This window comes from Pogona vitticeps, chromosome 6, assembly GCF_051106095.1.
Source record: "Pogona vitticeps strain Pit_001003342236 chromosome 6, PviZW2.1, whole genome shotgun sequence".
In the NCBI taxonomy this organism is placed as follows: domain Eukaryota; kingdom Metazoa; phylum Chordata; class Lepidosauria; order Squamata; family Agamidae; genus Pogona; species Pogona vitticeps.
Window position 1 is genome coordinate 87,141,777 of NC_135788.1, and position 11,430 is coordinate 87,153,206.

The 11,430-nt window shown below is 41.0% G+C and overlaps 2 protein-coding genes across 3 annotated transcripts; both read right to left on the reverse strand.

Moving 5' to 3' along the window:
* Positions 1–3,607: 3,607 nt before the first annotated feature.
* Positions 3,608–7,624, reverse strand: FAM187A (family with sequence similarity 187 member A). The gene has a single exon (XM_020797999.3). It carries the CDS (start codon positions 6,762–6,764, stop codon positions 5,517–5,519), a length of 1,248 nt encoding a protein of 415 aa, XP_020653658.3. The 5' UTR covers positions 6,765–7,624; the 3' UTR covers positions 3,608–5,516.
* A 307-nt stretch (positions 7,625–7,931) lies between these two features.
* Positions 7,932–11,377, reverse strand: DNAAF19 (dynein axonemal assembly factor 19). Of its 2 annotated transcripts, none has more exons than XM_020797996.3 (4): positions 11,136–11,377; positions 10,795–10,940; positions 8,865–8,997; positions 7,932–8,732 (listed from the first exon to the last, which is right to left on the reverse strand). In XM_020797996.3, the coding sequence occupies exons 2-4, from the start codon at positions 10,929–10,931 to the stop codon at positions 8,268–8,270; spliced, it is 735 nt and encodes a 244-aa protein (XP_020653655.3). In that variant the 5' UTR covers positions 10,932–10,940; positions 11,136–11,377; the 3' UTR covers positions 7,932–8,267. The 2 variants fall into 2 exon arrangements, with proteins under 2 accessions (XP_020653655.3, XP_020653654.3); XM_020797995.3 differs by having other exon boundaries at positions 11,031–11,301.
* Positions 11,378–11,430: the final 53 nt, after the last annotated feature.

The following is an 11,430-nucleotide window of genomic DNA, read 5'->3' on the forward strand; positions in this document are numbered from 1 at the left end:
AAATTATTTGATAAAATAGTTCCCTCCAAAAAAAGAGAACTTCCTGAAGGGCAGGGTACATCAGGTGTACCCTGCCCTTCAGAAATTGTTGAAGCGGCTTATGTGAGGAAAAATACAAAACTGGTTGAAATATACATGCAATAATACAAGATATGACAATGGATTACAGCACTCAAAATTTTTAAAAATCACAATCAAAGTGAAAGCAAGATCCCCTGGTATTGGTTTTAGAATGACTACATGCCTTCACGGAACATCCTCTCGAGAATACTGTTCTATTTTGAATGAAGTCATAGTACATCTAGACACTAAACTCTGTGATTCAGTACTCATACATGATTGCTCCATGTTTTGACAATGCATCCTGAGATCAACCACGTGGTTGCAGCAACATATATTATTTCACAATATGCAAATATATTTACACCTGACCTAGAACACTGCTTTTTTGCTGCGGTGCACAAAAGCCTCTTATATATCTGTCATACATTGCTGCCATTTTTATCATCTGAGACTCTTGAAAAGCAATCATTTGAGAAACTCCACCAAAACATCAGTAACTTTCACCTTATAATTAACCTGAGCCAAGACCAATATATATGATCTATATAACATGTACAACATCTTTGGCCATCTCATGAGAAGAGAAGACTCCCTGGAAAAGACCCTGATGTTGGGAAAGTGTGAAGGCAAGAGGAGAATGGATGAGATGGATGGACAGTGTCATTGAAGCTACCGACATGAATTTGACCCAACTCTGGGAGGCAGTGGAAGACAGGAGGGCCTGGCGTGCTCTGGTCCATGGGTTCACAAAGAGTCGGACACGACTTAATGACTAAACAACAACAACATGTGGACACTGCAGTGGAGCTACAAAGTGGACATCTAAGCATCATGTTACATTAAAACCCACTGATTGGTATTCATTCTTACATGTGTCTTCCCACCATGGACATATCACAAAATCTATTATATACAGCCAAACACTTCAATATATAATATCTGCTTGGATCCACCAGACAGAAACTCAAAACCCAAGGATTTATAGCAGTCTTTTGTTATATTACATTACTTTCTCCATAAGATGAAAATTACAAATTGACATGGCAAGACAGCTCCTCAGACACAATATACTACAAAACAGCAAATGTGAGGTCATTGGTAGTCACCTTCAGTTCCCAAATGAGACCCTTCTCATGTATTGTTAGTTATCTCCAGCCCATTCTGGACTTCCCTATCCAAGATCCTTAGTAGTTGTCCTATGTGAGCACCCAGGGTCTTCTAAAAGAACACCTGAGGCTTGAACAGAGAGGTTCCAGGTGTAAGTGTACTCCTAAAACAGCTGAGCTGAGTCTGGGTACCCAGCCAGGCAGTACCACTTACCCTTTTCCCAAGTCCATTCTAATTAGCAATTAACTGAGGAAAAACAAAGATAGAAATCATGAGTTTTGGAATCTGCCAAGACGAACAAAACTCAGGCTATTAATGGACTCAATTAGAATATCTGTGGCCTTGCAAATAATCTTGCAGGTTTGCTGCTCAAGAAACCAAACGTTGGATTTTAAGAATTATTGTTTTATTTAAAAAATTAAGTATTTAGAGATATTCAGTTTGTTGCAAAAGCATAGCGTTCCATAAATCAGAGCAGTTAGAACTTTAGCAAATTCCAGCTACAAAAATAAAATAAAAAACTCTAAAAATAGCTTAAAAGGTAGGCTAGGCATAGCCCCCTTTTCTTTATCCTCACTCTGCACTACATCCTAGCATAACAGTAAAAACTAGCAATCGGAACTCAAAAATCTATCCTAAAATCAGTCTCCAAAACCAAGTTAAATCAAGTTACAAATCAAATCCTCTCTCTTACTACATTCTCCATTTTCTTTCATGCTGGGACCACCCTTCTTCTCCACTCTTCTGTGATGTTAACCAATCAGTGTAAAGGGCTGTCTCTTCACACTCCACCTCCATTTCCCACGGGATGTGAAGGTGTTGTTGACCATCGTCCTGATGTTGTGTCTTGACCCTTATCATCTCTGGCCAAGTCAGCTTCATGGAAAATTCCAGCTAGCTGTAAGAGAAACAGCTTCTCGAAGCATCCAGTCATGCTAACACAGACCAGTATGGATTCCTTCTACATAATTCCATGACTACAAATCCCATTCATAAATCAAAATTTAGCCTTAATAACCTAAACCATGACAGCCTATGTTCACTTACAGACATCTCCCCTCATCTTAAACTACTGTTGACCCCCAGAAGGCCGCACAAGATGAATGCAGAGTCAGAATTAGAACCTTGCTATAGTTCTAGATGCCAGCTGTGTAACCATAACTTCTCTGGAAGCATCATTGTGGACTTCAAAAATGCCACCCACAACAGAGGAGCATGCTTGTTCACTTTTTTAAGTGCTCTGTGTCATCCTTTGTCAGCAGTGGCCCTCTGTGTTCTTCATATGGCAAATGAAGCAATCTCTACACAAAGGAATAAATGGACACAAAGCTGACACCAAACATCAATACACAAAAGCCAGTTTCAGAACACTATGACTTCCTAGTACACTTAGAGTAACATGGGGGGGGACTACAAAGGTAGATTTGAGAGAGTGTGTGTTGAACTAGGTTACATTCACAAATTTCAAAGTATAGCAAGATGATTAACAACCAGGGATTTTTAGCCCACACTGGCCAGAATCCTGTTAGTGTTCTGTGGAATTCCAGTTACATCATCAGCAACAGCCATGTCATGGCTATTGAAATGTTCCTCTCCTCTCCTCAGGTTTCAGTGATCTCTAGGCATCCCCTTCATCCCAGGAAGACTTTGAAGTCTCAAAATGGGAGAGTGAATAATCTAAAACTGGAAAATCACCACAAGCAGTGCTGGTCCTGCTGCAGGCAATTTTCCTGCTTTAAATCATTTTCTGCCCATTCCATGGGTCTCAAAGGCTTTCTACAATTAAGGAAATCCTGAGGGAATCTTGGAATCTGGCAGGGGTGGGTAGGGGGCTTTTAATTCCCTCAAACAGCTGTGCCATGGCTGCAGCTGATGACATAATGGGAATTCCACTGTGTAACTTATGCCTAGAGGATTCTGGCCACCGTATGTATAAATACACTGGTTTTATCCATTGTTATGTATATACCATAGCTAAAGCCAAAAATGTTGTTTTCATGGACATAACTCAATCTCAGCATAACTTCTGAAAACAGCTCAATCTCAATTTGAAGATAGCAGCCTGCCATTGGCATCAACTGACAATATGATTGCTCCCATCTTGTAACAGAAAGTCTATGTAATACAGTCTGAATGTTAATTAATGTTGTTAATAATGCTACTATCACTTTAGATATATCTGTGAAGATTCTCAGTCACCTGGGTGGTCTTCATGAAGAAGCTGCTTGGATGAGTAGCGAACCGTTTCAACTTAAGGAGGTTGAAATTATCAATGTTAACTGCCACCATCTTGTTTCCATCTCAGTTAGCCTTACCCTCCCACCATGTATATAAACCTGCAGCCTAATTGCTATGTTCCATGTGTCTAAGGAAGCAGATCGGAACCCCATGAAAGCTCACACTGAAATAAATTTGCTAGTCTTTAAAATGCCACAAATTTTTGCTTTTTTTTTTTTAATTATGCTTCACTTCATTCTTCTGCTTCCTAGCCGCTTTGGATTGTGAAGCCTAGAATTATTAATGACTGTTTAGTTATCACCACAGTGTATCACTATATTTATTATTCTTAAATGTAACTTTCCAAGCTGCAGGATGTAATGTCCAAGGCTAGACAAGTTACTTGGGCATCTAGGGCCAACTGAGGTAAAATAGGCAGTCTCCCACCTCTTGCTCCCTATTCTGCCTGTTCTTTAGATTGCCCAGCACCCTGAGAATGAAGATATGGGGATGGGGGGAAAGAGAGAGAGAGAGAGAACATTTTCACTACCCTTATGTTGCTCGCACCCAAAGTGTCTGGCACTGTTAGATCTCTTGGCACAGATCACACCTTAAACGGTGTGTAAACTACACGCAGGGCAGGGATATTAAGTTGTACAAAGTTGGATGCTATTTGCTAAAGAACATTTGGCATTGATTACGGAATCTATCCACATCAGAAAATCTATTTCTGCACAGAGATTGGTGAGTTTACTGCTGCTTTCTGGATTTCCCTATCAATACTGCTAGGTTCCTGCCTGTTGTCTTGATGCGCTTGTCTAGTAATTTTTTTCATTATAATTATCTTCTCCTGCCACCCTCAGTCAAGCACTGGAACATGTTAATGTTGGAGAAATGTTAGCCAATTGATTCAAAGGTGTAGCCCATATGATCTCAAAAGCTCAGAATCACTTAGGAATACATATACAGATGTTAAATGCATAGATGAACCATGCATGTTATTTGGTCCTATTGTAAAAAACATCTTCTTCAGCTTTATGCATACTGGTTATTACTGAACAGAAAAGGAAAATTACTGCTTTAAGAATTTGGAATATGTCATCCCCAATTACATGAGTGAGGAATTAGAAATAAGGTGCCAAAAGAGTCAAACACTGCAGCTGCCCAAAATCTCAGGCAGGGGAAACTTTTTCCAGCCCTTCTGATATTGGGGATTCAGGATCTGAAGGCTTAAGGTCAGGTCACATCATGTCTTCAGGAAAATGCATATTTCCTCCTCTTACTACATTAACCCTCCAGGCTGTCAAATCTTGTACCTGAAAACAAAGCCTGTTTATATCCCAGCTCAAAAGTTGGGAGAAGTTAAGTAAGCTGATTTGTCAAATGCAGACTGAGGCAAGATGCCATTGAACAGTGATTTCCTCTTAAAGGTGCATTGCTTCTAAATACAAAGCTGGTATCTCATTTAATGAGGCTGTTAAATGGAACCTGGGATCTTAGAGAGGTAGAGTATGTGACCTAGTATTGTTCCCTACAGCTTTAAGTATAACTACCAAAATTGGCAGTGTTTTGTCTATGTCATTGCTTTACTGCTTTGAATGCCTTTTTGGTGTTTTTGTTCACTGTTTTTTATTGTGGTATTTGTTTGCTCCTTTTGAATATGTATATATTTACTATTTTTAGCTTTAAACATTATATTTTCATCATGTAAGGCACCCTGTGTAAGTCTTTTTTAAGGAGAACGGTAGAGTAAAATATTTTAAATAATTAATAAAATAATTTGTGGCATGAAGACATGAATACACACATAGGAGTAGGAAGTGTGAATCCCTCCTGTTGTTCCTAGATTACCCCTCCAATCAGCTCTTACTGGTGTAGGCAATAATGGAGAATGCTGGAAGTTGCACTCCAATGACATTTGGAGGACCATGTGGTTCTTATCCTCATTATACACTCTCTCATAATCAAGAGAAATCATCCACCCCAAAACTCCTTTATGTTTTGGCAATACATTAACTAAGCTCAATTGCTTAACTGGTCTAGAGCCAGACAACTGATCAATTAATTATTTAACCAGTTTTACTAAAGAAATTATTTCTTAAAGCCCATGGCCATTCTCCTAGAAGATGCTATTTCATAGGTGTGCACCTAAAGGTATAAAAGCAGCAGCGGACAACGTGGATGGTTACAAAGAGGAGAGTGATGAGGACGTAGCTTGTGAGGATAGTCTTGACAGCATACAGTGTCTCAGGATCATTGAGGCTTCGCTTGCGACGGCTCTCATACACCACAGATAAGCGGAAACCAGCAATCATTTGCCCTTCTCGCCAGCAGTAGTAGGTGCCTTTGTCATTCATCTGGGCAAAGCGGATGTGCAGATGGTTTCCATGGTCAATGAAGACTCTCATGCTCTTGTTGACCCCAATGAGGAATCTAGTTAGGTACAGCCTAGTTGAATCTTTGTCCCAAGCCACAGCATGCTCTGGCCTTGCTCCTGGGCAGGCAATGATCAAACCACTGCCAAGGGACTGCTTATAGAATTGAATAGGGACATTGGACACCCAGGGCTTTTCTCCAAGCTTTGAAATGACATTTGAGATAGATGCCTCTCCTTCATTTGAAGATGTCTTCTCTCTACAACTCATCATGCAACTTCGGATAACAACTTCAGGCTTCCTGACCTGAACAGCCTTCCGAAACCTCTTGGGGATTGACCTTGAGCCACAGGATGCCACTTCTGCTGCAGTTGTATGGTAGCGTTTGTTCAGAGAGGGGCTCCTCACATAGCAAAGTCCAATTCTCCGTTGTTCACCTCTGACGTCGCAGCGGTTGCATTTGGTCCAATCCCAGAAGGTGGTGAAGACTGTGAAGTGTGCTTCCTTATGGTCTTGTTGTGGGTGCTCATCCTTATCGGCAAAGGCAACAGCTATGCCCTTGGAAGGCTGTACATCTACATCATAGCCATAGAAGAAATCCCCTTTCTTCGTGCCACAAATATAGTGCCCTGAATCTTCCACCTGAACCCGGAAGACAATCAGACTGAACATCCTAATGCTAAAGCGCCGGAGCATGTCACTGCCCACCTTGATGTGGCTGGAGTCCACTACCAAAGTGCCATCAAAGTCTGTCAAAATCTTTGTCTGCTGACTGCCCATATTTTTCTGAAAATACCAAACTACAGAGGCAATCTCCTCTGGCTTGCAGTTACAGGGCAACTCAAAGCTCATGTCAGCTAGGTAAGCAGCATTCTCAAACATCAGGAAGGCTGGGCAAGGGGTCCTCTTGAATATATCTTCCTTCTCTATAAGGGCAAAGGCATGGAGAACATCCACAGTACCAAGGACAATTAGAATTCCAGCCAACCCTGCTGAAGCCATATGATGAGTGAATAGATGTTGGTTATAAGCTCTGACCTTCTATGAATAATGTTTTAATAACAATGAGAGTGGGCTTTTCCCTCTTCTCTCTGCTGTGGAATGTTTCTTTTTCCTCACTCTTGTCCCAGATCTTTCAAATACCTACCATTTTAAACTGTGTATACATACATTACGCTTTCATAAGAAAGACTCTAGAACTGTTTTCATTTTTTGCTCACATAAGTTCTAGAATGCTAATTCAACTCCAGCATAGCAAATATGGACAAATAGTTCCTAACTGTCTTAACTGAATTAAGACCACTGGTACCATCTAGACTGGCATCAGTTCTTCAGTGTCTTAAGCATATTTTTCCAACCCAGTTACTAGAGATCCTTGTACAGTAACTGCAACAAACAGACACCAGATAAGGAGGTTGAGGAACCCTAGCGTATCAAGAAACTTTGCTTGTGTTTTCTTATTTTTGTTTCTCTCTCCCATCCTGTTTTTGCTTTAAGGTCATATCTTTTAGCCTTCATAAGGCTAAGGAAATGGGACTTCTCTGTGTTGTTTATTGATATGTAACTGACTCTGAATGTTTCTAACTCCTGGAGGCATTGGAAGACAGGAGGGCCTGGCATGCTCTGGTCCATGGGGTCACAAAGAGTTGGACATGACTTTACGACTAAACAACAAAAAAACTGGACAATTAAAGAATGTGTTTACAACTTTTTAATGGCTGTAAGATTGAATATTGCTAGGAATTTTAAAAATTTATAATTCCCAGTTGAGTAATTGGTATAGGGAAGAGGTTTGGGATATAGGAATCAATGATAAACTTACATGTAACAGAAAAGTTAAGATGGGATAACTGGCAGATATGTTATTATTCCTATGAGAACTAATGCTTTGAGATACAACCAGCACCTTAAAATACAAAAAAAAACCAAAAACCAGCTGGAATGGATTAAACGCCTTTCAATGTATTCTTAGGGGAAATGGTGCTTTGAGTTATGACCAACTTGAGTTGCAACCATCATCCGGAACGAATTAAGTTCGCAACTCAAGGCACCACTGTACTTCAACTAAACTTTTGAACAGCAAATCGATTCTAGGACTAGGATTTGGTGAATCCTAGCTAAAGCAGATGTCAAACAGCACATGTGCTATAAGAAATATGAAATAAATCATAGCAGAATAAAAATATTATTTATTGACAGCACACAACTACTGTAGAGAAGGAAGAATGTAAAAGTCCATGTAGAGCAGAGACAACATGTAGAGCAGAGACAAAGTGCAAGAGACAAAATGCAAGCATCAGAGCAGAGACAAAATGCAAGCAGCATGAGCCTATCTTTTTCTACAGAAGACCTCCTCAGATCAGTGAGATGTGCCTTTGGGGATCACCATTAACTTTAAAGGTATTGATAGAAGTAGTTTCTGGTGGATGTTTTAATCGTTTGTACAATCTGCAATAGCCTTCTGTGCACTGGAGATGGTATACAGATTCAAAGTAGTTGGTTATGCTAGAGAACCTGGTAAATGTGCATCAGTTCCATCAGTTTTCTTTCAAATGGCCCATCTGGTTGGCAAGGGATTTGGTTTTCAGCTGCAACATCTTCATCAGAGGCATGTGATAATTCAGGAATGTCACCAGATCCAGTCCCCATTTCTTGCAGTTTCTTAAACAACCCTTTACAGACTCTCTTCTCTTGCTCACTCAGGAGTTCCACATTCAAACCAAAGCGTTTGGTGCCTGCAAAAGTCTCCAGGATCTCCAAGATAGAATCCCGGTCCTCAGTGCAGGCACCTTCAGTGAGCACTGTTAAGAATTCACCTAGGAGACCAAAAGCCAAGTCTGTTTGAAAAATCTGACCCAAATTCTGGGATCCAAGTTGGAGCAGGAACTGGTAGCGTTCCTGGCTGCTTTTCATGCCTCTGCGCCAGTCTCTGTAGAATTCCGAAGAGTTCTCAGGAAACCGCTCCAGTTCCTGGAAGATAAGAACAGATCCCAACACATGCAGACTCTGACACAATCTAATACTTCTTTGCTTTTTTCTAATGATTTGGACTTGTTCACAAGGGACCAACTATTGAGAACTCCTAGGAAGAGATGCTCTCACCTGAGGCAGTTGGACCTCACTCTGTTGTACACAGTCTGATTTAACTGCACAGGAATTCCATAACACACTTCTCTTATTCTTCATCTTGTCCTTCTTCTCCAGAGGTTTCAAATGTGATGCACGAACAATATCTCTACAAGCAAAAAAGAAGAGGGCAATTCTGATATTTCAGCAGGCACACCTTTGGCTAATGCAGGGATGAGAAAATCTGCAGCTCTTGATATTCCATTTTCTGTACAATTAGTAAAAATACAAGAACCTGGTCTAATATTGTATGTTAGTATTTATATATTTTTTTGGTTTTTACTCTGCCTTTCTCCTTAAAAACAACCCAAGGCAGCTTACATTGAAGGGCTGTATTTAAAGCTAACAACAGCAAGTATGCAAATACTAAAAGGGATCAAACAAATACCATACCAAAAAAATGGTTTAAAAAAATCATTGTTACATTCAAAACAGTAAGGGAAAACTTGCCTGAAGAGAAAGGTTTTTGTCTGCTTGCAAAAGGACAGCAAAAATGGGGCCAACCTGGCCTCCTGTGAGAAGGAGTTCCAAAATCACTGCCCCTGTTTTATCATTTTCAGGGAAATATTTTTTAAATTGTTAATGTAATTTGTCTCTTTCTCTCAGATACTCAGCTATTAAATCTTGGGATGTGGAAAGCTGCTCCGTGTATTGCTTATATAAAGAACAGGGAAGTTTTTTATATAAGCAGGCAGCTCCAAACAACAATCCCTGTCATAAGTAGCTTACCATGGGGACAACTACATTGGCTTTTTCTCCTGTAATTTGCATCAGATTGGGCACAGATGAATTAAAATTAAAATGCATGACTACATGACATAAAGCTGGATGCAGGGAAGCCCATTGTGAAATTGTCTCTTTTAAGTGGGGAAATCAGCTTTTATTTTCAACCAACAAAGGTGGTTTAAATTTGTTCCAATCAGGTTGACATTATTTTTGTCCACTTTCTGCTCAGTGTGATCACCTGATACAATGCAGAGGGAGATTTGCAAGGGTGTGAATTATCCTCAGCCAAGGACCTCTTGTCTCCAGACCAGTTCTTTAAGAAAAAAGTTTCAGCTCAGCACTGGAAGGCACTATTGCCAAGGTACTTAAAAAACAATTAAAAAGAGAGAGAGGAAGAAGTGGGAATTGCTAATTAGCACCTTGTTAATACCATAAGGCAGCTTCAGATCCCTGCAAACAGAACTTCTTGCCTCTGTACCAGGTGATTCCTGTAAACTGTTGTTTGGAGAACTACACTGATTTCACCCATGCAGACCCAATTTCCACAGTTGTGAATTACAGCAAATCAAATTGTATTTTTCCCATTGTATAGCTGCACCCTAAGATGCACACTGTAGCATCCAGGACAGGGGTGGGCAATTCATTTCTATAGGGGCCACATGAAAAATCTGAACTGTGTTTGGGGAGTTAATTATGTGAGCGTTGTAATTTGTTCACCACAGGGGGGGGGGTGAAGAGAAAAAAAAACCCCGACACTGAGCTAACTCACCTGTCCTCTGTTCCCCCGTGGCCTTCCTCTCCGACTTTCTTCTATCCCATGCAGGCGACGTGATGCGTCATCATGTCGCCGGCGCAAGGATCGCTTCCGGCCTCTTGAGCCACAGGCTCCGCTGCGGAGCCTGTGGCTCAAGAGTAACAGTCAAAATTCGCAAGATCCCAGTGTCGGATCTCGCAAGTTTTGCTGGAGCTCCGGCTCACTCAGTGGTGACAGGCGGGCTGGACAAGAGTCCTATTGGAGGGTGTCCCATGTATCCCAGAGGCTAAGCCAAACCAGCCTCCCACACAGTTGCATGCACTCTGTTAAATTCACAAGTAGTTGATCCAACAGGTAAACGGTTTGCAGTTATTCCCTCTTTATATGCTATCTCATCAAGAAGGGAACCAGTGGAAATTAAGAAACCTGAATTCTTCATAGGATGCCACTTTCTGATGCACTGCTCGGAATTTGGCTGCATTTTCTCTCTGGTACTTCTCATCACTGGCAATAGCTTCTTCCAGTTCTTTCTCCAAAGCACGAAAATCGATCACATCCTCCATGCTGAAAAGCTAGGAGCAACAAAGGTAACTAATGTAGTTATGATTAAGAATGTCAAACAATGTCTTGCAAAAAAAAAAAACAACCCTTAAATTGTTCACCTGCCAACCAAGCATCATTCTTGCAGTAAGCCTTGGCTACTCACAGCCAACTCACAGCTTTAAACTCTCTGTATCAAATGAAACAGCAAAAACTGTGTCCAATACCTGTCAACACCACGGGTCTGTTATAGGTTTCTCCACGTATGCTTTAAGGAAACGAGACCCTGGAAAATTCACTACCCTCCCGCAGATAAAGAAGCACAACACAGAGGAGGGAAGGTGACGCTTCAGTCTATCGCTCTGCGGAAATGGTGGCCAAGTCCTCGCTCTCGGGTAAGCCTCGGCCTCCCATAGCAACGAAACTTGGGCTCCGTTTCCATAACAACCAGAACACGCTGAAGTGAGATGGACCTTTAGAGGTGGCTACGCTATGCGCCTGATTAGAGGCCGTCTTTGTACT